This window comes from Carcharhinus amblyrhynchos, chromosome 4 (assembly GCF_965287045.1).
Source record: "Carcharhinus amblyrhynchos chromosome 4, sCarAmb.v2.hapA, whole genome shotgun sequence".
Taxonomy (NCBI): Eukaryota; Metazoa; Chordata; class Chondrichthyes; order Carcharhiniformes; family Carcharhinidae; genus Carcharhinus; species Carcharhinus amblyrhynchos.
In genome coordinates this window covers 54,570,009-54,596,897 of record NC_137327.1, presented here as the reverse complement: position 1 = coordinate 54,596,897, position 26,889 = coordinate 54,570,009, and the positions used below count along the sequence as shown (strand labels likewise).

General features: G+C 42.5%; 1 protein-coding gene across 1 annotated transcript; it reads left to right on the top strand.

Annotated features, from left to right (window-relative positions):
- LOC145342596 (sperm microtubule inner protein 8-like) lies at nucleotides 1-26,199 on the top strand. The gene is made up of 7 exons (XM_080188143.1): nucleotides 1-70; nucleotides 2,311-2,372; nucleotides 4,308-4,503; nucleotides 20,053-20,114; nucleotides 20,213-20,277; nucleotides 20,369-20,401; nucleotides 26,169-26,199. Exons 1-7 carry the CDS (start codon nucleotides 1-3, stop codon nucleotides 26,197-26,199), a joined length of 519 nt encoding a protein of 172 aa, XP_080044269.1.
- The last annotated feature ends 690 nt before the right edge of the window (nucleotides 26,200-26,889 follow it).

Sequence of the window (26,889 nt, the reverse complement as noted above, 5' to 3'; positions counted from 1 at the left end):
ATGGAAATGGACGATGAGATCGGCAGACTGCCGGGCGAGCACTGCCGGAGCACAACCACCTGCAGCAAAGGTAACAGAGGCTGGAGCCCAAGGGGAGAGGCCCAGCCCAACGGCAGGAGCATCTGGAGAGAAAGGAAAGAAGGAAGGTGTGCGTAGGAGAGGGAAGGGGGGAGAAGGAGGGAGAGTTCAGGTAAGGTTGCCAACCCACCCAGGATTAACCTGGGATCTCCATAGAGTTTTACAGCACGAAAAGAGGCCTTTCGGCCCATCATGTTTGTGCCAGCCATCAAACACCTATCCTAATCCCATTTTCCATCACTTGGTCCATAGCCATGTATGCTATGTTGGTTCAAGTGCTGTACTAAATACTGACTTAAATGTTGTGAGGGTTCCCATCTTTGCCATCCTTTCAGGCAGTGAGTTGTAGATTCCCACCACCCTCTAGGTGAAAAAACTTTTCCTCAAATTCTCTAAATCTCCAGCCCCTCACCATAAATCTGTGCCCCCTTATTGACCGCTCTACTTAGGGGAAAATCTCCTCCCGATCAACCCTATCTGTGCCCCTCGTAATTGTGTACACCACAGCCAGGTCTCCCCCTCAATCTTGTGTACTTTAGGGAACTCTAGCCTAACCAGCCTCTCTTCATAGCAGAAATGCTCCAGCCCAGGCCCTCTCTACTGCAATCACATCCTTCCTATAGCGTGGCAATCTGAATTGCACACTGTACTCTAGCTATGACTGAATGAACATTTTTAGACAGCTCCGTAGCAACTTCCTTGGTCTTATATCCTATGCCTCGCCAAATAAAGGCAAGAATCCTATATGCCTTCTTCACTGCCTTGTCCACCTCCCCAAGAGTTGGAGATCAACCTCCAGGGCACTGCTGTTGGCAATGAGAAAAATTAGAGGGATTTTTTTAAGAATTAAGTTTTTTGTTATATTCTTTGAACATTTCTCTAAACCAAATATAAAAATATTGACAATGGGGATAAAAAAGCTATATGGCTGATGGCCAAACATTATCCATTTGGGTAATGAGTGTTTTTGCTTTTCAGTTGATGTAGGAAGGATGGAGGTGTTGGCCAACTAATGGCTGGAGTATGGAGCATGTCATGTAATGAAACTTCCAGGAATGCACTTGGTCACACTTGCAAGCCTGCAAAGCTGGGAGGGAGAAAGATGGGAGAGTGGGATGGAGAAGGAGGAAGCAGTAAGGGGGAAATTGGAGAAGGAGAAACATCTGAAGATGTAGAGACTGGAGAAGGATAGGAGGACAGCATTCTCAGGAGGGGAAAGTAGAGATTACAAAAAAGGGAGCAAGGGGTTTTGTGAGAACACAGTGAGAAGATAATTTAGGAAAAAGGGGGTGAGAATAAGAGAGGGAAGGACTCAAGGGATTAATTTTGTTTCTCTCTTCACACATGCTGCCAGAGTTTTTCTAGTATTTTCTATTTTTAATACAACCCACCTCGCACTGTACTTTAAAGGGTGCTGTATGTCTGGTTGCTGCAGAGTTGCCGCATTGAGCAAAACCTGTGATTGCGATGCATGTGATCAGCCTCAAGGGCAACTGGTGCAGAAAACAGAGATCTGTGTTTAATATGTGCTGTATTTGCTTCAGAATAGCTTGGCACTGGCAACAGATGCTTGAAGTGGAAGAGACTTAACACTCTTCTTGAAGCAGAAATTGGCCATAAATACAGTTGTTTTTCAAAAGTCTAGAAGACATTAAACAGCTTTCTGTGAGTAGTGTGACAAAATATAAAGATTGTTGGAAATTTAAAGTTGGAAACTTATGAGTCTGCACTCCTAGGCAAAACACTTGCCCAAATATAGGTCAAGGAAAGTCTCAGCTGTTTGGATTTGAAGAGGGCAGTACACTGTGACCACAATGTAAATTGTCTAAAAGTTATATACATGTTAAGATTTAGCTTGATGAAGTAAAATATAGAAAGCAACAGCAAACTTACCCTAATCCCCCAATCGTCACGTGAGCGCCCAAGATGCCACATAAACTGCAAGTATAACATTAATAGATGTGGGTGTGCATTCTTGCAGAATGGAAGAATAACTCAAATGCACCAAAGCCCCTAGATGTGACACCATTTCACTGTGGTTTAAATTGGCAGAGAGAGGGGTCATGTCCAGAGTGATTTGAAGCTTAATTCACTCCTTTCACTGTGCCTGCCTCATTGCAAGCAGTTCTCGCATAATAAGAAGCCACAGAATATGCTTTGTAGCTGTTGAAGATGCATTCTTAATGTAGATTTCTGCACTGCATTGATGTTTCTACTCTTTGTTTTCTTTAGATGATTTCACAAATACTTCCTTTACCCTATTTGACCATCCGAAACAAACTCATGCAGCACTGGTGAGTGATATTCATTTTGAATGCATGTTGATTTTGAATCCATGTTGAGTACAAGAAAGGTAACAATAGTTAATCATGAAGAATGAAGACTGTACAGATCAATCACAGACCAAGCCCAAGCTGTCCAAATTGGTGACAGGATCAAGCTAATCTACAGATTAGCAATAGAGACCTGCACGAGACACATAATATTGAGTTCCAAAGAAAATAGTTGCGAAATTTTGGCACAAACAAATGGGTAATTTTCTTACATGAGTCAAAACTCAAGTAGACAACAACTAAACCATCAAAAAAGGCTATAGTTATTGGACAATAGCAATTCTCAGTCTGTTAATCAAATGTAAAATGACCACCGCCAAACTACTCTGATTGCAATCCTTTCGTATTCACCGAGATTCAGAGTAGTATGTCAAGTTCTGGTCACTACAGTTTAGGAAGGACGTGAGGATCCTGATAAAGTGAAAAAGATGCTAACAGAATTTTTCCTGGGAGTAGAGATTTTAGCTACGAGGTTAGGTTGGAGAAACTGGGATTGTTCTCCATGGAGCAAAGGAGATTAAGGGGAGGTTTAATTGGGTTGTAGAAGATTATGACAGGTTTAGTCACGGTGGATATGACGTTGTATTCTTATGAGGACTAGAGATGCAGATTTCAGGTTTGGGGAAGAGAGGGATGTGAGGAAGTACTTTTTTACAAAGCAAGTAATAATGAGTTGGATCTCTCTATCTATGAGGATGGTGGAATCAGAGACAATGAATAATTTCAAAAGGAAACTGGTTTGGCACTTGAGGGAAATTAATTTATAATGTTACAAGGAATAGAGTAGAGGATGGAACTGATTAGATTGCTGGATAGAGAACTGGGATAGAGTTGATGGGCCAAATGGGATTGGTCTACTAAGAATCACATGGAGTTGATGGGCTGAATGGCCTTGCTCTGTGCAGTAATAACTTCATCTGATACAAGTAGTTCCATTCCCCATTCTACCCCCTGAAACACTATGAATTTATTTCCTTCAAGTGCCAATTCAGTTTCCTTTTGAAATTATTTCTTGTCTCTGTTTCTGCCACTGTTTAGAACCTCAGGATATTGCAAAGCACTTTATAACAAATTAAGTTCTGTTGTAATAGCACATTCCAACAAGCAGCAATGTAATAATGACCAAGTAATGTATTTTAATCATATTTGTTTAAGAATATATCTAAATATCAGCCAGAATGCTAGAGACAATTTCCTTGCTCTCCTTCAGAATAGTGCTGTGGGATCTTGAGATATTCATCTGAGGGCAGACATGGCCATCTCAAAGAAGGTACCTCCAACTGTGCACTGCACTCCCTCAATTGTGCTGTGGTGGGATCTAAACCCATAGCCTCCTGCCCTAAGCAACAGTGCTTTCACTGAGCAATAGCTGACATTTAATGAGAGTAAGAGTGAGAGAGCTCCTTGTGCTTCACTCATTGCATTTGGTCATATTGGCACTTCCATAAAATCTCTACAGTACATAAGGAAGCCATTCAGCTCATTGAGTTTGCACTGAATCTCTGACAAAGCATTTCACCCAGACCCTATCCCCATAACCCCACATATTTACCCTATTAATTCCGCTAAACCACACATTTTGGGACACTAAGGGGCAATTTAACATGGCTAATCAACCTAACCTGCACATTTGTGGACTTCAGGGAGAATGTGCAAACTTCACACAGTCACCCAATGCTGGAATCGAACCTGAGTCCCTGGCACTGTGAGTCAGCAGTTGATGGAGATCTAAGACAGAAATGTCCATCCACTTACCATTTTTATTTAGGGAAGGTGTAGGGTGACAGTTGCTGCAAAGGGAGGAGATAAAATTAGAAGTGTAAAACATAGAACAATGTGAAGTAGCATTCTGTTCGAGAGGATGGCATTTATAATTGTGATTCCTGATCCACCCAGTTATTTAGCCACGCTGGAGGATCTCTGAGTGCAAGTGACAAGTTTTCTCCTGATGGAAAGCGATACACAATTCCCAGCATTCACATCGAGAAACCCTGGAGCCACTACAAGCCTTTGATCACCAAGGCCTCACAGGACTGGTCTCATTTTGTATCACAGTGTGGGGAGTTTGTACTTCCCAGAAAGGATGTCAAAGGTGAGAGATTTGGAGTGGACAGTTGTTCCACTGGCACTTTTTTTTGTTTTGCAAATTTTTAACACTGGCAGTCTGTTTACATCTGAATGGTGCCATCATAAGAGGAACTCTGAAAAGCTCAAATCCCCTTATTGTTATTTTACTTATGCCAGCCTTTTTGTGCCAAACAATAACCAACTTAATATCACTCACATTTTATTATTTTCTCACCGATTGGCTGTGGAAGAAATTTTATTTTTAAAATTGGAGATCATGGCTGGAATTTTACTGCCCCACCCACCATGGGAATCAGAGCGGGTGAGGGGCAAACCATGGAAAGGTCTGTTGACCTCGGGCAGGATTTTACGGTTTCAGAACAAGCAAGGCCATAAAATCCTGCCCCAATAGCCAGATTTACCTCTCAAGTGGTTAAGATTCACAGAATGCAGTAGGAGGGATTTGGATTAGTGTGCAAACTAAGTGATTGATCAAACAGAAAGTGCTGGAAATACTCAGCAGGTCTGGCAGTGTCTGTAGAGAATGAAACAGAGTTATGTCTTGAGTTGAATATGATTCTTCTTCATATTCATATTCTTAAGAGCCTAATCTAGACTGGTTAATACAATGGAAGCTCATTTAGGCATTTCCTTGATCATTCACAGCAGTTAATGTGAAGACAGCACTAGTCCTTTGATTCCAGTAGGACATATTTTCTAGCTAGCAGCTTCTGTCCAGGAGATACAATTGCTGTATATACCAGTCATAAGGAGGGACTATAGGAAAAGAGATAATCAGCCATGGATATCTAAGGAAATAAAGGAGGGTATCCAACTGAAAGAAAAGCCATACAAAGTGGCAAAGATTAATGGGAAACTAGAGGATTGGGAAATCTTTAAAGTTCAACAGAAAGCCACAAAAAAACTATAAAGAAAAGTAAGATTGATTATGAGAGTAAACTAGCTCAGAATATAAAAACAGACAGCAAACGTTTATACAAAAGAGTGGCTAAAGTAAACGTTGGTCCTTTAGAGGATGAGAAGGGGAATGTAATAACTGGAAATGAGAAAATGGCTGATGCATTGTACAGGCATTTTGTGTCGGTCTTCACAGTGGAAGACACAAATAACATGCCATAAATTGATGACAGGAAGGCTGTGGCAGGTGAGGACCTAAAAATTATTATCACAAAAGAGGTAGTGTTGGGCAAGCTAATGGGGCTAAAGGTAGATAAGTCTCCTGGCCCTGACGGAATGCATTTCAGGATACTAAAAGAGATGGTGGGGGAAAATAGCAAATGCACTAGTGGTAATTTACCAAAATTCGCTGGACTCTGGAGTGGTTCCTGCAGATTGGAAAACAGCAAACGTAACGCCACTGTTTAAAAAATGCGGTAGACGAAAGGCGGGTAACTATAGGCCACTTAGCTTAACATCTGTAGTAGGGAAAATGCTTGACTCTATCATCAAGGAAAAAATAGTGAGATATTTGGATATAAGTTGTTCCATTGGTAAGAAGTAGCATGGGTTCATGAAGGGCAGGTCATGTTTGACTAATTTGGTGGAATTCTTTGAGAATGTTACATGCGTAATGGACTGTGGGAAACCAGTGGATGTGATGTATCTGCATTTTTGAAAGGCATTTGACAAGGTGCCGCACCAAAGTGTTGTGGGAAAAATACCACTTCTGAGTCAGACTAGAGGAGCAGCAATACAGTTTTATTTAACGAAGCTTCGTGGAGAGAAGGCACCAGCGCCTCGCACTACTGGACAGCTACCTTCTCTCCACGAAGCTTTGTTAAATAAAACTGTATTGCTGCTCCTCTAGTCTGACTCAGAAGTGGTATTTTTTCCCACAACAATTGGCGTAGTCGGGCAGTAGGAGACAAACAGTACACTTGGACTCGGCTACCACATTTAGTCAAGCCGGTATCTAACTTGGTTTCAATCCACGCCTACCTGAGTGAGACCACGTTAGTAATGATAAATAATCTATGTATACCAATGAGGTTTTACGTGTGTAAAAATAACAAGGGTATAATAATGGGAAATGATTTGATGAGAGAATGTGAGATTTTGATAGACTGTGGAAAAGGAAAAGGAAAATTAATCTGGCCAAGACAGGTTGGTCGCAAAACTAAAATAGGGAAACTCACAGGTCACCTCGAAGCCATTAAGGTGGCTACAGTCACCACTAGAAATTGGGAATTAGAGACAGGAGGGTTCGGAGCCATCTGTGCTTCGGTCCCTGGGGCGTGGATTGAAACCAAGTTAGATACCGGCTTGACTAAAATGGACCCGATAAAGGTACCGGGACTGGAGCATAAGCCACACCGACAATACCCAATAAAACCAGAAGCAGAGAAAGCTGTAGTAGAGATAGTGAAAGGGTTAGTGGAAAGGGGGATTCTGAGAGAAACCACAAGCACCACTAATTCCCCAACGTGGCCAGTGAGCAAGCCTGACGGAAGCTATAGGCTCACGATAGATTACACCGGACTCAATAAAGTCACACCCAAGTTGCACCCTATTGTAGCAAGCCCTTCGACAGTCCTGAATGGACTGTCACAGGAGCACAAAATATTCACAGTATTGGACATAGCCAACGGATTCTGGTCCTTACCATTAGATCCCGAATCCCAAGACAAATTTGCCTTTACAGTAGGAGACAAACAGTACACTTGGACTCGGCTACCACAAAGATTCCACAACAGCCCCGCTACCTCCCACAGAGTGGATGTCATTGACATCCTGAACAGGGTAGAACTGCCAGAGGGTAGTATGATTCTACAATATGTAGACGACATCCTAATAGCTTCGGAGTCCAAGTTGGGACATCAAGAAGCCTTGTACTCTGTACTGAGCGAATTAAAAACCGCAGGGTTAAAGGTGAGCCCCAAAAAGGCACAGATTGGGAAAACCCAGGTCCTGTACCTAGGACACCTTATATCCCAAGGACATAAAGAAATGCCAACGGACCGAAAGAAGGCAATACAACAAATGCTGCGACCCGTCACCATAAGAGGGGTCAGAAAGGTGCTAGGATTATTCAACTATAGCCGGCGTTTCATCCCAGGGTTCACAAAACTAGCAGAACCCATACAGAGATTAGTCAAAGGGGGAAAACCAGCTTTAGATCCCGTCGAATGGGGACCCGAGCAGGAAGAGGCTTACAGTAAACTAAAAACGGAATTAATATCAGCCCCTGGACTAGGATTACCCGATTCTAATAAGGACTTCCATATCCATTGTAGCAATGAGGGAGGGTTCTATTCCCCAGTGCTAACACAGGACCATGGCGACAGAAAAAGACCCATAGGGTACTATTCCACAGCAGAAGGGCCGGTAGTCACTGGACTGCCAAGGTGCATAGCCACCTTGGACTGGGCTGTAAAGGTTAGCGAGCCAGTAATCATGACAGGGAATATAATCCTTCACACTAAACACACCCTGGTGGAAATGCTGAACACGGGAAAACTAAGGTCAGTCTCAAACATGAGAAGGGCTAAGTGGGAAGCTGTCCTTCTACCTCCAAGCAAGTCTGTAACAATAATAAGGGATACAGGGGATAACCCAGCAGAAGGGATTTTAGGTGCGGGAGAGCCGCACAATTGTGAGGATGTAGATATGGACGAAGGAGAGGGTAGGATAATGGATACACCCTCAGTAACAGCTGAGGAGACCCTTTTTGTAGATGGGTCACGCAAATATGTGGAAGGATCACCCCGAACAGGGTGGGCAGTAGTGAATGACAAATTAGAAACAGTAAGGTCAGGAAGAATTGACAGAGGTCTATCCGCACAAGTAGCAGAACTAGTGGCACTCACACAGGCACTAGAGTTATCCGAAGGCAAAACAGTAAACATCTATTCAGATAGTCGCTATGCATTCGGGGTCATACATGACTGTATAACCACGGGAGGAACCCCTATTAAGCACCAGCAAAGGATTGAGGCATTGGTGAGAGCCAGCAAGAAGCCTAGAGAAGCCGCAGTAATTAAAATTAAAACACACCAGAAAGAGCCAGGAAGAGATAACCCGGACTGGTTAAATTTCAAAGGAAACCAAGCCACAGATAGGGTGGCCCAGTTAGCCTTCGAACAGGAGACAATTGGCAAGCTGCCAATAGCAGCGATAGAACAGGCAAGGAACGAGATAAATATCCGAGACTTGCATGAGGATGTCTCGAAAGAGGAAAAGGAGAGATGGGAAGCACAGGGAGCAGTCAAAGGAACTGACAACATTTGGAGACGGGAAGATAAGGTAATAGCACCAGAGTGCATACAAAACACCCTATTTTGGAACTAACACTCAAAAATGATACTAATGAGATTAAGAGCTACCACAAACTGGACAACCAGATTAACCCCTTATGAACTAATGACAGGACAGGCGATGCAATTACCAGAGAGCATCATAACAGGTGGGACCGATGTAGGTCCGCTAAAAGATAAAATCAGGAGATATGTTTTGGAACTAAGCACCCAACTCAAAGGAATGCACAAATTGGTAAGAAGTAATCAGGAACAAAGAGACGCAGAGAGAGAGCTTGAAATGCTCCCTGACGTTCCAGCAGCGGGGAGTCGTGTCCTAGTAAAAACATTACCTGACAAACCGGAATGGGCCGTATGAAGTTATAATTAGTGGAGACACTTGTGCCTGTATATACATAAGAGGGAAACGTATACAGAAACATCGGACACAGCTGAAATTACACAGAGGAATGAATGAATGCGTGAACTACTGAACTAACAGAACTGCTTTCCCCAACACAGGCAAAGACTGCAAGCAAGAACAACTGGTGTGTGGGGGTTAATAGATAGTAACTTTTGGATATTGTATAAATTATAGTGTTAGGTTCGAGATTTGATTGTTGCGAATATGTATGTAATTGCGTATGTTACTGTATTACTTTAGTTGTCGCGACTGTAAATTCAACTGGATTGGAGGATAATCTATTTTATATGACTCGTACATTTACACGGGAACCGAACTGTATGTTACCCTTTAGCACACTCTGTAGAAGCCCTATTTGTAGCCACCCCTGGGTGGACTCCTCATGACTTATATACTGTAGATACATCAGATGCAACCTCTAAGGGATATATTGGCAAATATAAAAGAGGTATACAAGGGAGATGTGTGGGACTTGTAAACTCCGCAGATCCTGTATGTAGGGGTGTCCAACAGGTGGGAGGGAAAGCTTGTTCAGTGACTGCAAGCTATCCGCTTTGTTTTACGGGGCAAGGATGGGGATGTGCCTATGCCTTGGTCCCTAAGAATGATTCCTGCGTGCAGACGCAGTGTGTCCGTCAACATTGTCGGGTTAATAAGGGACAGGTTACTTGCACTTGTGAGGAACGGAAACGTCTGAATATAACCACGGGAAGTCAGCTCATTTGTGGACACTGTAATGGAACTCACGTAAGCTCAGCGGAATGGACATACCCATTTGATACTTACCAGGTGGTGGGATCAAACGGGCAGTCAAGTAAATTGAACAATTGGCAATGTGAACAACTGAATTGAGATAATATGCGCAACAAACACGATACGCAGTAGACTACCAGTTAGCACGACAAGGGGGAGTGTACATAGGCAGTGAATGCATAACCCATGTCACGGACGAATCTTACAACATTACACAAGGCATCAATGCCATCAGGAAACAACTTGATAGCTTCAGACAGGGACCCAAGGAAGGAGGTAACTGGCTGGAATGGCTGATAGGGGTGGGTCCTGGGAATCTTATTTATTACATGGATTGGTCATACTTATTTCAATTGTGATTGTCTGTTGTTTGACTGTTGGACGCCTTAAAGTCTGCTGCCAGGTTATGATAACCAGAATTGTGCCGGGAGCCAGAAGAAACCACGATGCAGGTCCCCGAAGACTTCCGAAGAAAAGAAGGAAACCACCTATACATATGAAACCGCAGCTGTTGGTCTAAAGATTATTAAGAAACATAATAAACGACCAAAAGAGGGGATTGAAGGCGGAAAAAAGCCATAAAGATGGGTACCTGGCATAAAAATAGCTGTCTGGCACATAAGGGGTTAAAAGACATTAAACTTGCACTGACTTCCAGCACACACACTGACTTTCAAACACAGATAGACAATCACTTAAAATCTAAACCACAGGACAGATCACTTAAAATCCAAACCACAGTTGAATTAAAACAGGGAACAAACACTTCAGGGAGCCAGGCACCTTAAAAGAGATAAAGATAGTCCTGGGATAATAAACAAAACAAAGAACAACCCAGCACGGGAAACAGGCCCTTTGGCCCAACGAGCCCGCGCCGCCGCATCACCCTACACCTATTCTACCCTGCATGGGGGTCTGATAGGGAGATTAGGAGAAACACAAAGGAACCATGAACTACAAGAATAGAATAAATTAAGTCATTGATAAGAGGAAATGTACCCATTCATGGAACAATGTGATATTGAAATGATAATGGCTGTACCTGTCCATAATAATGAGCTAAGAAATGTTGTACCCATTTGACTCTGACAATGTGATAATTGTGTCCGGTCCACCTAATGTGTATAGGATATAAAGGTGGACTGCTTCTATTGTTTCATTGAGACAAGGTAGCTGTCCAGTAGTGCGAGGTGCTGGTGCCTTCTCTCCACGAAGCTTTGTTAAATAAAACTGTATTGCTACTCTAGTCTGACTCCGAGGTGGTAATTTTTTTCCCACAACAAAAGACTGCTACATAAGATAAAGGTGCATGGTGTTACAGATAATGTATTAGCATGGATAGAGGATTGGTTAACTAACAGAACGCAAAGAGTGGGGATAAATGGGTGTTTTTCTGGTCGGTGATCAGTGACTAGTGGTGTGCCACAGGGATTAATGTTGGGACCGCTATTGTTTATGATTTACATAGATGATTTGGAATTGGGGACCAAGTGTAGTGTGTCAAAATTTGCAGATGACATTAAGATGAGTGGCAGAGCAAAGTGTGCAGAACACACTGGAAGTCTGCAAAAGGATATAGATAGTCTAAGTGAGTGGGCGAGGGTCTGGCAGATGGAGTACAATGTTGATAAATGTGAGATCATCTATTTTGGTAGGAATAACAGCAAGATGGAGTATTATTTAAATGGTAAAAAATTGCAGCACGCTGCTGGCAGAGGGACCTGGGAGTCCTTGCACAAGAATCACAAAGAGTTGGTTTGCAGGTGCAGCAGGTAATTAAAAAGGCAAATGGAATTTTATTCTTCATTGCTAGAGGGATGGAGTTTAAAAACAGCAGGTTATATTGCAACTGTATAGGGTGCTGGTGAGGCCACACCTCGAGTTTTGGTTTCCTTACTTGAGAAAAGATATACTGGCATTGGAGAAGTATATAAAGGATATACTGGCAGAGGAGATTGACTAGGTTGATTCTGGAGTTGAGAGCGTTGGCTTATGAGAGAGACTGAGTAGACTGGGGCTATACTCATTGGAATTCAGAAGAATGAGGGCAGGTCCTATAGAAAATATAAGGTTATGAAGGGAATAGATAAGATAGCAGCAGTGAAGTTGTTTCCACTGGTGGGTGAAACTAGAACTAGGGGGCATAGCCTCAAAATAAGGGGGAGCAGATTTAGGACTGAGTTGAAGAGGAACTTCTTCACACAAAGGGTTGTGAATCTGTGGAGTTTCCTGTCCAGTGAAGCAGTTGAGGCTACCTCATTGAATGTTTTTAAGGCAAGGATAGATACATTTTTGAACAGTAGAGGAATTAAGGATTATGGTGAGCTGGGGGGGTGGCGGGTAAGTGGAGCTGAGTCCACAAAAAGATCAGTCATGATCTTATTGAATGACGGAGCAGGCTTGAAGGGCCAGATGGCCTATTCCTGCTCCTGGTTCTTACGTTCTTATTTGACTGGTGGCTCCCTAGTAAAGTTTAACGTTTAAATTTTAACGTTTATTTATTAGTCACAAGTAAGGCTTGCATTAACACTGTAATGAAGTTACTGTGAAATTCCCCTAGTTGCCACACTACGGCATTTGTTCAGATCAATGCACCTAACCAGCATGTATTTCAGACTGTGGGAAGAAATGGGAGCAACCAGAGGAAACCCACGCAGACATGGGGAGAACGTGCAAACTCTGCACAGACAATGACCCAAGCCAGGAATTACCCAACAGCTTGTCTGCCATCCAGTTGTACTTATGAATCATACATACCTCCTACAAAATATTATTGAAATATATCCTTGACGTAAATACAAATGCCTTACCCTTAACACTGATTCCATCTCCATCCTTGGCCACTATTTGCCAGCTTGATATTCTGAATGTAATTTCCAACTCAATATCTGCTGACCACCTCGGGAACATTGGTCCACCCATACTTTAGCCCATGTTCTCTGCTGAAGTCCATCTGACCTTATAGTGCTTCTTCATAAATGTTCCGTACCTCATTGTACGTTAACCTGTGTTTTGTCTCACCACTGGTGACTGTGTTTTTAGCTCCGCTGGTCTCTTTCAAGCCTCTCCCTTTCCCACTGCCCTGTTCACTTTCAAGACCCTCCTTAAAACACACCATCTCTGATGAGTTTTTAATTGTCTTGATTAACCCTTGACTTTTTGTTTATTTCAGATTGAATGGTGAGATGCTTTACTGTTTCAAAAGTTGTTATATTAATGCAAGTTGAATGTGAATAAACCATGCAATTTTCACAGATTTATAATAAGGCTCAGTGCATCCTGGGTATGTGCTGAGTTGGCTGAGTCGATTGGATTTGGCTTCAGTGACCCTGCCTGAGAGAGTATATTTAGCAATAGAAAGGCTACAATTGTAGCGTGACTGCAATCAGTAGCTATGCATTATCAAACTAAATCAAGATGGGAAAACTGTGATCTTTGAAAATCATAAATGAAAACAGAAATGGTGACAGTTCACCACAAGGCAGTCAATATATATAAATTGACAAGACCAATTATGACAGCTCTGGAGTGTACTCCTTCTCAGTATTGCTTTCTGCGAGAGTACACAACTGAATATCATAATCTTTGATTTCTCTTCAGGGATGTGGTGACCTGTAGTGCAATTTCAGGCATTTTCTGATATAATAGCAAAGTCTGTACTTAATATTAATGATACAGACACTTGTATCGAATTACAACTGACTATATCTGCTATAATTGAATATAAACAGCATGTATTCATAAGAACAAAAGAGGTAGGAGCACAATTCAGTGATTGGTTAATGGACAATGAACATGTTCTGCCATTCAATACCATCATTGTTGATCTTAGACTTCAACTACTTTCCTCCCTGCTTCCTATATACCCTTGATTCCTTGAGAGATCAAAGATCTGTCTATTCCAGCCTGAAGTATAGTCAACATCATAGTCAACTACCATATGGGATAGAGAATTCCAAAATTCTTGAAAGGGGAGAGACAACACTTTGAGTGAAGAAATCTCAATCCTAAATGATCAACCTGTTATCCTGAGACTGTGCCCCCATGTGTTTGATTTCCCCAGTCAGCAGAAACTACTTCTCAATGTCTATCCTGTTAAGCTTCTTCAGAATCTTGAGTGCATCATTGACAGTACTTCCCATCCTCCTAAATTCCAAAGAAAATAGGCTCAATTTACTCAACCTCTTAAAGGACAACCCACTCATCCCAAAATCCAATCTAGTGAACTCTATTGCTTTTACTGCAAATATATCCTTCCTTAAATATAGAGATGGAAAGTGCACACGGTATTCCAGATGTGGTCTCATCAAAGCCCGGCACAAGTGTACCAAGACTTCTTTATTCCTGCACTCCAATCCCTTTGCAAAAAGACCAACTTAACATTTTCCTTCTGAATTGCTAGCTGTACTTACAAAGAATAACCTCACATTTCCCTGCATTATTTTTCGTTGACTATCTTGTTGCCCATTTACTTAACCATACGCACTCTGCCTGCAAAAATATCAGCAATTCCGAATCATGCTGCACAAGCCTGTGGATGGGGCTTAACAGGCCCGGAACCCTGCAGCTCTGCTTGGCGCCTCCAACTGCACATGCGCAGAAAACAATTGATAGAATGCTGCCTCCCTGCTACATCCTTCCCAGACTGGATAATGCTTCCCCCTGGTCCTCACAAACATTGCTACACCCCCACAACATTACTGAACACCCCCCCACACTCCCACCACCCAGACCTATGGTGGACCCCTCCCTCCACCACCACCCCCACCCCACCACCACCAGCCCCCCCCCCACCCCCACCCCGACCTCAGGCAGAGTGGCAGCAGACTCGCCCTTGCCTCCCTACTGATTGCAGGCAGGGTGGCAGCAGATGCTCCTGTTTCTCTCCCACTGGTCTTAGGCAGAATGGCAGCGGACCCTCCCACTGATCATAGGCAGAGTGGCAGCGGACTCCCTTTCACCCCGACTGATTACAGACAGAGTGGCAGCAGACCCCCCCCTGCCCAATCACCAACCCTCCCCCCCAAACGATCTCAAACAGAGAGCTGTCGGATCCTCTTCTGCCACCACCCCCCCCACCCCAGTCTCAAGCAAACAGCTGTTGGACCCATTCCCCTGCCCCCATTTAAATGGCTGTTGTGCCTGTTTCGGGCACGGTCCTAATTGTGGCCATTTGCAGGCCTTGGTAAAGAGGGAACCAGTGCAGAGGGAGGCACGGTTCACACTTTTCGCATCATGCCCAACTTTACCAAGTTTTTGCAGCCAAAAATGGGCACAACATGATGGTAAAATCGGGCCCATAAAGTTTTTGTTCAATGTCTGTCATTTCCTCATTCCCCATAATAATTTTGTTCCCTTGTTGCTTCTTACGGCTGGTTTTACAGCCCCTTGCCGGGCATGTTTTTGGCACGGTAGGAGAATGTAATATATAATAGGTGGGTCCCCACCTAACCCCAAACCTGGTCACATGATAGTGAGTGGATAAGTTGCCCACTAACCCCTCTTCCCTCAGCCTTCAGTTTACTGGAGCCTTTAATTGGCCAATTAATATCCGTTTAAAAACCACAATCCACCTCCACTGGCTAAATCCATTCAGAGAAGGAGAGTGGAAGGCTGCTTTTTTTAAACAAATGTTGGGGAAAAGATGAGAAGGTACATCTGTTGGGAGAGGGGGTAGCTTGTGTCCATTATGACACCCTCCTAAAATCATAGTCTCCTCCTTTTGCCTCCCACCTGGCCCCCAAACCACCTCCCATCCCTTCCCTGGGTACCCGTGTCCTCCCCACATGAAACTCTTGGGACTTGCTCAGAAGTGTCCATGGCACTTCTTTGTGGATCTCCTTGTAGTCCCAGCAGCCTAAATTCTGGCACTGCTGAGACTGTGAGAGCTGCCAGCCAATCAAATAGACTGGCAGCTCTCGAGGCAGGACTTTCTTCCACTGAGGGGCAAACATCCAACTCTGCTTGTTAAGGCCACTGGCAGCATAATAATGCTGTAGGGAAGCCTTTTTTAAAGTCAGTCTGCGACCAACGTTTCTAATGGCATTAGGGAGGATGTGTGGGCAATGAACAATATGCCACAATCCTGTAAAATGCAGCCCTACAGAACCAATATTTACTTTAGTTCCTGTGTTCCTTCTCATATATTTGTAAATGTTCTCACAATCTGTTTTTGCATCATTGTCTAGTTTACTCTAATTTTATATTTTTGTGTTTATCTACTAGTTGGTGTCCATTGCTAGTTCCTAAGACATTCATGACCCTCAGACCTCCTATTCTTTACAACTTTATACAGCTCTTCTTTTAATCGAATGCGTACTTAACCTTATGAGAAGGTTGTGGATGGATGATCCTTACTGAGTTTTTGTTTTTCAATGGAATGTATTTTTGTTGAACATTTTGAATTGCTTATTTAAATATTTCCCACTGTTTATTTCCTGCCATACCTTTAAACCCTGTCATATCCTATTTATCCAGTCAACCTTATCTAGTTCTCCCCTCATGACTATGTAATTGGATTTGTTTAAGATTTTTATTTGTGATTGGTGTATGTTGATCTCAAAATTAACATGGAATTCATTTTGTACTATGATCACTAGTTCCTTATAAATGTTTTACTATGAGATCACAAATGAACCCTGCCTCATTACATTACACTAGATCTAAAATAGCTTTATCCCTAGTTGATTCCACAAAGTCTTGTTCCAGAAAACTGTCATGAAAATATTCTACAAACTCGTCCTTTAGACCACCTTTGTCAATTTGATTCATATAGTCTATGTGAAGATTAAAATTCCACACAATTATTATGTTGTCTTTGTTAAACGCTTCAATAATTTCTTGTTTAATGCTCCGTCCAACAATATCAATACTGTTAGAGGGCTTATGAACTACCCCCACCAGCATTTTCTGCATCTTGGTATTCTTGATCTCCACCTATATTAATTCTACTTCATGATCTTCTGAGTCAAGATCTTCCCTCACATGCCCTTATTATCAGCAATTACTAACAGGGCTATAACTGCTCCATTGTCATTCTGTTTTTCTTATTGCAATATTGTGTAGTCTGGAATATTTATTTCCCAACCTTGGATCACCATGTAACCATGTCTCTAAAAAGGCAATTAAATCTAAACCATTTATCGCTGTGCCACTAGGTCATCTATATTATTGAGACTTAAGGACATAGGAAAAAACATTGAAACAGTGTAGAGTATGTCAAGCAGTAGAAAAAAACCCCACCATCTTTGCAAGTTTTAAGGACAACAGCTATTCATTGTGATAGACAGCCATTCAAAATGGATTGAGGGCTTGCTGGTTAGTTAAAATAGTTTGTGTGCTGCTGTGGGTTCCCAGAGGAAATTGCATCTGACAATGCACCACCATTTTGTTCAGAATTGTCTGTAAAATTCACAAGTATGAACAAGGTAAAAGGAACTGGAGTTCCACCCTATTAACCAGCTTCACATGAAGTAGCAGAGCGCACAGCACAAATTGTTAAGAATGTTCTTGTTAAACAAATGCTGGATATAAATTGGAAGAAACACGATCTTGTCATGGAGTCACAAACTGGCAATATCTTTGGGTGGGATTTTCTAGCCCTTCCTGCTGGCAGGATCTTCCGGTCCCACATTCCTCTACAGAAGAGGGTGCAAGCAACTCAAAATGCCACAGACATTGGTGGGACCAGAAGATCCTGCCTGTGGCCAATGGCAAGCTGCCTCCACTGCTGGAAAACACACCACGGGGAGGGGGAAGGAGGAGGGGGATGTGGTGCATGGAAAATCCCACCCTTTGTTTATTTATTGGCAACATACCTCACATTGCTGCCATCAAAATGCCAGCTGAATTCTTTCTTAGAAAACAGTCTAGAAAAAGCTCTTCATTGCTGAAGACACATTTTGTACAATCAATGAAAGAGCAACAATCCTGGCAGAAGGAGAATCATGCTGAGGTAGAGTAAGAGGAAGAAAGTTTGAAATTGAATAAGAAGATTAAGGTATAAGATCATCATGGTAAATGGTTGAAGTGGCCACTGGATGGGCCATGAAAATATGTGGTCCTTGCAGATATTTGGGCAACATACTTGGTAATGGAAAGGTTAGGTTTGTACATATGGATCATATTTTATTCATGATGTGGGTATGCCGGCGTTGGACTGGTATAAACACAGTAAAAAGTCTGACAACACCAGGTTTAAGTCCAACCGATTTGTTTGATAATAGACTCACAAGCTTTCGGGGTTAGCCCCTTCGTCAGGTGAATGGAGAGTTCTGGCCTCAGACAGAGCATATAAAGCACAGACAGTATAGAGATTACTGATTAGAATGCGAATCCTTACACCTAACCTGCTGTTCAAGACCTGAAGTGGCTGATAATGTGAGTGGAAGGAGCACTGATCACAGTTTAAAGAGATGTGTATTGTCTCCAGACAGTATAGCGAGTGAGGTTTTGCAAACCCAGGCAAGTCACGGGGGTTACAGATAGTGTGACATGAACCCAAGATCCCTGTTGAGACCGTCCTCATGTGTGCGGAACTTGGCTATCAGTCTCTGTTCAGCGACTCTGCGCTATCGTGTGTCGTGAAGGCCGCCTTGGAGAATGCTTACCCGAAGGTCAGAGGCTGAATGCCCGTGACCACTGAAGTGTTCGCCAACAGGAAGGGAACAGTCTTGCCTGGTGACTGTCGAGCGATGTTCATTCATCCGTAGTCGTAGCGTCTGCATGGTCTCCCCAATGTACCATGCTTCGGGACATCCTTTCTTGCAACGTATCAGGTAGACAATGTTGGCCATATTTTATTGACAAAGGTTTCGCAAAGAAGAATGAAGTTTGATGAATCAAATGAGGCTGATGAATTGAATAGTTGGGATATGGTTAGAGCACCAACAGGTTGTGCTTAAAATCATTTCAGCCGAGTAAGAGCCAGGCGGATAGGTCTGATGAAATGGAAAATTGGTCAAGGGCAAAATGTGTCTTTGTTGGCCTACGATGGGCCAAGGTCTTTCCCCACGTTTTGAAAGGTTGAGTCAAAATGGGCCCATATGAATAGGAAACTAGTGGTTAATTTGGATTTCTAAATAAATGAAAAATAAATGTATATAAATTGTATGGACTTTGAGCATTATTTAACTTTTGCATTAAGGAGGAGGGAGTGTAATAGCATCCTCTTGTGGCTGTTTGTACATGAATGTATTTAAACCAAAACCGGATTAGACCAGTTTAGCTTGGTACCAGAACTCCATGTGTATGCATCAATGTTTTGTCCTGCCAAGTTATCAAATGAATATTAAGTTAACTTAAATTTATTTTGAAAGTAAATTAACACTAAAGCAATTTCAAGTATAAGTGGTCCCGAATCAAAAAAAAAATCAAACCTAATGGGAAAAAAGGGAGAGGCTGAAAGATTTGCCCCTTAACAGATAGTATTGGTCCAATTCAAATGTGCATCATTTTGTGTCATGATTCAAAACAACCAAGCACCTCGGAGTGACATGTTAAATATTGGCCACACTGGAGCTTCATCGACCCTTCATGTCCCGCCAGAATGACAAGGCAGCAATGCCATAGGCAATGCAGGAATTGCCAGAAAAGCATTTGCTGCTTCACACTCCGTCATGCATGTCACTTTTCTGAAGTGGCATGTTTATTTTAGGCTGGCTGGGGACAACAACACTGTCTGTACACATGATGAAAATGTTGATCCTGTTTCATACAACCTATGTACGTGAAGGTGGAGCTTTAGGAGTGACACCAATGAAAACCCAATTCCGAATGTATATGCACAAATGCTTTTTGAGGATATCGCTACACCTTGACAGAATTGTTGTTCAGCACCAACAATAAGGGTTTCATTAAGTGAATAAAACAAAATAATAACTGCATGTCTAATCACAGAACTAACTTATACAGAAAAACTGTGCAGTGTTATGGGATCTGTGGAATTTTATAAAATGGGAGGGAACCATGGAAACAAAACCAATGAAAATTTTTTTTATGAATTATGTAGTAACACATTGTAATAGCCACCAAAGGATCTACAATTTCTCAGTTTATGTCATACATTAGTTCAGTATAACACAGTATATGCTATATTTTGAGTGCGCACACTGATCGATGCCTTTATTTTCTATGCTCCTTTTAGATGTACATTTCTCTGGTTATGCTGTCAGATATTTGAAACCCAACATTGCCCAGTCCTGGAAGGTAGAGTCAAAGTTTAAATTCCCCCTCAATGTTCTACTGCAGTGTTATATAAATCTTACCTTAATGTTTTAAAATGACCACTATGTGCCCTCTTTCAGTATTACCTTCATTCAGAACCATCGTTGCAGAAATATGATCAGAAGCCTGTCCCATTCGAAACTTGGTAAGTCCAGGTAAAGCTTATTCTATCAAATTGCTGCCGAGTTTTATTTCTAATTCTCTCACTTAAAATGACTTTTCTTTTTCTTCAATAGGAACCGATACAGAAGATTGGCCAGTCCATTCAGGTACTTGACTTTGTAGTACAGTACTCTAGAACTCTGGTGATGTTTCTAGTTTACTTTCTTTATTTTGTACCCACTGGGAGGTGAGTTAGATAGTCTACAAAAATGGGAGCAGGTATCACTCGTGCAATTAACCTGTGTCTGGTGATTGAAATTCATGCAGCAGACCAACTTCATGCTACCTGCTCATTAGAATGCATTATGCATACAGCCAGCACTCACAGAAGCTGTTCTAGAGAAAAGTGAGCAGTAGAACAAGGCAAAAGGAACAGGCTGCAAGGCTTTTGGAGGCTGTACTGGCGATGTTGCTGGAAGAGGTGGAAAGGAGGAGAATTGCTCTGTATCCACAGGGAGGTTGACGACCTTCCAAACACAAGGTCAAAAGGCAGTGAGAGCAAATAGCTGTGGAAGTCAGTGTTACAAGTCAAGCCTTGTACTGGATGCAGCACCACAACAAGTTCAATGATTTTGCATAAGTGTTCAAGGTCAGCAGATGCATCTTCAAATACCATATTCTAATAATTGCACCACTGGCCTCAGTCACTGCTCAAATTGCACAGCCCTATCACTCATCTACCAATAATATTTGTCAATCAGGATTTATCATTAACAGTCATAGCTTCACCTCACACTCACCCAATTAGCATTGCTGAAAATCCCACATCTCACAGCTTCCGCACAATGCTAGCTTTTCCACCAAGACAGCTGCATCACCCAAATTGATTGCACCAGGACAAGGTGTTGAACAACTGGAAGTAGGAGTCAACAAGAGAGGGTAGATGTCCCTAACCCCAAGTAGGAGACTGTGCTGATTATTTTTGAAATAGGTGTTGCTGAAACTGTGGCCAGTGATGGGGCTGAAGCCATTGCAGAAAATGATACCTTTAAAATGAATCCTCCTTTTCATGTGCCACTTCTCATCTTTTCCGATTAATTGTGCATCTCTTACTTTACCCCACCCATCCCAACAGCACAACTCTGCTCTTGTGCTTTTTTCCTCTGAGAGACCCAAGGTTAGCTAGCACTGTTGCCTCAGTGCTAGGTATCTGGGTTCGATTCCCTGCTTGGGTCACTGTCTCTGTAGAGTCTGCACATTCTCCCTGTGTCTGCCTGGGTTTCCTCCGGGTGCTCTGGTTTCCTCCCACAGTCTGAAAGACAAGCTGGTTAGGTGCATTGGCCATGTTAAATTTTCCCTTAGTGGACCCGAACAGTTGCCGGAATGTGGCAACTAGGGGATTTTCACAGTAACCTCATTACATTGTTGATGTAAGCCTACTTGTGCCACTAATAAATAAACTTAAACTTAAAAAAGTGCAACCTGCCCAGGCAGTGGAGGAACACCAACAGATGAGTGATGATGAAGAAACAGCACCATCACTTCTCACACTTGCAGCCATCAACTCAGATACACACATCCTGGAGGATACATTAGAGGCAGAATGTGTGCATGGTGCGATATTGGATACAACAAAGCTGTAGTCAGGGCAGGGAGCAAAGATACAACAGCTACCGGCTTGTTAGAGGGTGAATTAGAACACAGCTTCCAGTGCAGAGGACGCAGGTAAAAAAAAACTTGGATAGAATCCCTGCAGTGCTGACAGAGGTCATTTGGCCCAATGAGTCTGCACCGACTCTTCAAAAAAGCATCTTACCCAGGTCTGTCCTGACCCTGTAACCCCATGCAGGTTAATCCACTTAACCTACACATCTTTGGACACTACAGGGCAATTTAACTTGGTCAATCCAGCTAACCGGCACAGGTGTGGACTGTGGGAGGAAACCACAGCACTCAGGAAACCCATGCAGAGATGGGGAGAACGTGCAAACTGCACACAGACAGTCACCCAAGGTCGGAATTGAACACAGGTCCTTGGCGTTGTGAGGCAATGTTAACCACTGTGCCACTGCTGATGGACAACATCACTTCCAGTTTTTTAGCATGTACCTGATTCACTTAAATGCATGAGCCCTTGAATTGCTTTTTGCATGGCTGCACAAGCATAGTAACTGAAAGGGACCAATGGGTGCACAACCTTCATGCAAATTTCTGGGTTGCTGTGTGGCCATGCAGCTTGGAAGGAAGAATTACAACCAAATGTTGATGCATTGGGAAGCCTGCCAGAAAACTTGCTTTCAATGTCAATCAGCAAGGAGGAGTTCAGCACCAACTTTTTTCAGGACTTTGCACATAGCTTGGATGGACAATGCCATTCACACATGCTTGTGGCTTTACCACGATTCAGAATCCATTGTGCCACGTGCAGGAGATAACCAATGGGCATGCTGCAATGGAAGCTCAGTTCAGACTGCTGCCTTCTCTGGATTACTTGCACAAAGAGACTTGCAGGGTATCACAACGGTCCACAATCATGAATTTTGCAGGTCTCCTCCAGGCAGTAGAAGAGTTGTTTTAGCATGATAGTGATCTGCACTATCACATTTCATTTGGCAGCCTGACTTTCATTGTACATATGTTGCACATGACTGCATTGATTATGCTCCAGAGTTCTGAGCCAAGTATTCAGTTGATTGCCAATCTGGCTCAAATACAGTGGACACAATGGACTGCTGCAAAATGAAGACATCACGACTGCCGCCAGGATACTGGGCATTAATCTGTATGATTTGTTGTCTATGGTTACACGCCAGCTGGATGTTGAAGGAGTGAAATTTCTTTTATTTCTGGTAAAGTGCAGGGTTGACACGTGCCACCTGCAAAGCAATAGATATTCAGTCAATGACACTCTCGGAAAGCCTACAATCCACGTGAGGTTGTGGGTTGTAGGCTTTCCCTACAACCCACAGCTAGCTCTGCTTGCTGAAGTCTACAAAAAGAGAATGAAAATTAATTAATAAGACCCATGACTTCCCTTTTCACCAGTGGATGGTAAACCATGAAATATTGCAAATCTCTGCTGCAGCCAAATAAAGCTCATCACCACTGTCACCCTCACAGCCGCTGACAATGTTCCTTGCTCTGCACTGAGCTTGCAGTTGTGACTGCAGCAAGTAGCAGATTTCGGTGAGAAGATCTTTATTAAAATGCAGATGTCCGTTGCATTGTTCCTCGCTAAGGTTAAGGTTAGGACAGTTGCCCTGTGAACACACTGGGTGATATGGCCTTCTGCTAAGATCCACCCCCTCCCCCACCTTGGTGCCATCAAGCCCTATTTAATACCCCCCTGTCCTGTGGTAATGCAAGGACTTGCACCTCAGTTATACTCTATCAATGTAACAGTGTTGCCAATTCATTGACCACACCAGTGATTGAAGATGAAAGAGGGAATAAGGAAAATGTGCCTTTGATAATCCAGTGAATCATGTGTATTCAAAGACCAAGCTGAAACATTAACAAATTTAAAAGGATTGTGTGGGTATAACACTACATCTTTCAGATTGCTGATTAACCATCTTTGTCTACCACTGGTTCACTGTAGTTTGAGCATATCTTTCTGCAATGTAACTTAACTCAGCAAGGTACCTTCTTAAAGCCATGACTGCCAGCACTTAGAATGAGGAGTAAAACAGGCTCATGGGAACACCACCATCTCCAGGTTCCCCTCCAAGTCACACAACATTCTGATTTGGATATATAATGCCATTCCTTCATTGGCGCTGGGAACAAATCCTGACTCTACAGCCCTTTGGATCTGCTTTCACTGTGCGGATTGCAACATTTCAATAAGACAGTTCTTTGCCATCATCTCAAGGGTAACTGGGATGGACAAATTAATGCTGGAGTTGCTCACAACTCTCATATCACAAGAGTTAATAGTGTTTTGAAACAGAGGTTGACCTCTGTAGAAATGTACTTAAATACAGGCACTCACTCTGCCCCTTGGAGAGCCTTACATACAGGTGACACAATGGTTCTGCTTTAGTTCTGAGAAGTTAAAGGTTCGTCATCAGATTAGCTTTAAACTTCATTGTAGAGATTACATTGTTCTGCATCAGTGGCTGGAGAATGAATTGATGTAAGCTCAATTTTAGAGTCTGGCTTGTGTTTTGAAAATCATTTTGCTTTGACACCATGAATCCAAGGTAGCTTCAACAGTGTGTCACATGGTTTGTTACACCATGTATTTCACTCTACTTCCAGTACAGCAGATATATCATAGCAGTAATGGGTGTAGGGTCATATCCAGGAACCATTGGGTTTCTACAGAATTAAGAAGGTTCACTAAAGTTTATTTTTTAACAACTGTCAATAAACCTTCATAATCACCACTCGTAGTAAAATATATAATGATAAACTCAAGTTCATGCACCAAATCTATCACTCTCACCTAAGCCTCAGCTTCTGCTAGCTTACTGGGTAAATGCTGGAGAAGAATTTGGCCAATTTAGGAAGCAATCCAAGATGTCACGGTGGCAATGACCAACACCAATGTTCCATCAAATCCACTTCCCTAATGATTAAACCTGTTCCCAATATTAGAAGGATTGCTTGAGAGACAAAAACTGAAAACTTGATTTACATACATGTGTTTTTTGAATTCTGTTTGGACTACCAATGTCACAATATGAGAGTGAGGGAAGGCAGGAATTGTGCATGCTTCTGGCTGAAAATGCATCACCCAACATCCTGGGTAAGCATAAAGCTATCCAAGCTTTATCCAGAGCAGATACTCACCTCACCATCAACATCAACTGACCCCCCGCCCACCCCACCGCACTCCACACCCTCAACTTCATTAAATCTCAGCCAAATCTGGACAGTGCAGTCAGAGGATTGGGAGAAAACTTAAAGGACAGTATTATTGATCCTCAGCTGTGCAAAGATGAGTGATCCTCCCCCACTGAGAGAATTACACTTGGAAGACTGGGATTGCACTTCTGCACCCTGGCTGTAGTGTCCCATCCTGTCCAATTGGGGTCTGTTGCCCTGTCCCACCCTGTCTCTAACTGGGACCTGAATTGTATTACACAAGTATGTACAACTATGCCATTGGTGTGCCTTGTTGTAAAAGCCACCAACACATTAGTGTGTAAAATTAATGCAAGGTTTTTCTATCTAGTAAACAAAAAGTCCATCTTTAAAAATGCTCTCAATGATAACTGATAAACACTTCTCAGCTTTCCTATTCCAGAGTGTAATCTGTTTGTTCGTAATGATCAACTTCTTCAGTGTCAGCTGTGGCTCAGTGATAGAACTAATGTCCCTGAGTCTGTTACTCAAACCCTGCTTCACAGACTTGAGCAACAGTCCAGGTTGACACTTCAATGCAGTACTGAGGAAATGTTCCACTGGTGGTGCTGCCATCTTTTCAATAAAACATTAAACCACAACTTTGTCTGGCTGTGATAACACCCTGGAAGTGGCCCACGCTTGGTATCTACAACCTGCACAGCCCACTGGCGTATATAGTGTATGGTGTACAATACCTGAGAGCACCAAGTGACATATTTTATAATTCTTGAGGGGGTCATCATAGCTGAATGTCATCCCACAGTAAGCTGATATGTATACATGGTTTGGGGTGGGGGGGTTTGTTTAAGTGGAGAAATGGCACTGGATAGCAATTATTAGAGAGAACCCAGAATTATTTAGCCTCCTTAACCCATGGATGTTGAAGCTGTTTGTAGCATCTTGATCTGAACTGCAACTAACATGGAATAGCAGTTATTAATCTCCAACCTTTTGGTCTACACATTTTAACCCAAATGCATGTTAATTTTACAAGTGGTTCACTAACTCATCACATGGTGTCTTTGTTTCTAATTCACCCAAGACTCAGAATTGCCTTTAATGGCAAATTATGTTTTCTAGTCGCACTTCCTTCCAGCGGCCTTGGTATTAGAGCTTGTCGCATGTTTGGAACCTACGAACAGAAGCTGTCACCATGGAATTGGATATACTGCAGGATCTAGAGCAGCAAACATACTTTCAAAGAAGTAAATGATTCTCTTTCAATATCAAGAGCATATTTTGCTTTTCACTGAGTAAACACTGTAATATAAGTGACCTGGTGCTGGTGCTTTTCCTTAGTGATGATATATCTCAGTAACTTGCTGATGTCAGATACAATACAATTATAAACTATTTTTAAAGAAGTTCCACACCTCAAGTTCTTACACCACTCACATTGCATTTTGGGCCCAAGGCAGAGGAATAGCTCTCCTCACTTCAACATACTGTTATAAGTACTTGAGGAGGGGTGTAATTACTCCCCTATTCTCCCACTCCAGGTTTGACCGTAGCAGAATGTTTTTTGTGAATTTAGAGAAGGACGTATAATGCCAATTGTGTAGGAGTCCCACTGTTTATACCTTCAGATTGCAAAGAATTATTCAGATGGGCTTTTTTTTAGGTTAAACAAAAAAACAAGATGACTGAAACTATTTCTTGAATTGAAAAAAAACGAAGTAATCACAACCAGCATTCATACGTAACACACATTCATCTGGGACCACACACACACACGTGCCAGATGAGCAGCGTAAGAGGATAGGCTGATAGGATTTTTACAGTTTGTGAAAAATAAAGCTAA

Coding starts and splice junctions, on each gene's coding strand:
- LOC145342596 (XM_080188143.1), top strand. CDS start 1: ATGGAAATGGACGATGAGATCGGCAGACTGCCGGGCGAGCACTGCCGG. Junction 2,373..4,307: donor AACAAACTCATGCAGCACTG/GTGAGTGATATT, acceptor TGATCCACCCAG/TTATTTAGCCACGCTGGAGG. Junction 20,115..20,212: donor ACATTGCCCAGTCCTGGAAG/GTAGAGTCAAAG, acceptor GCCCTCTTTCAG/TATTACCTTCATTCAGAACC.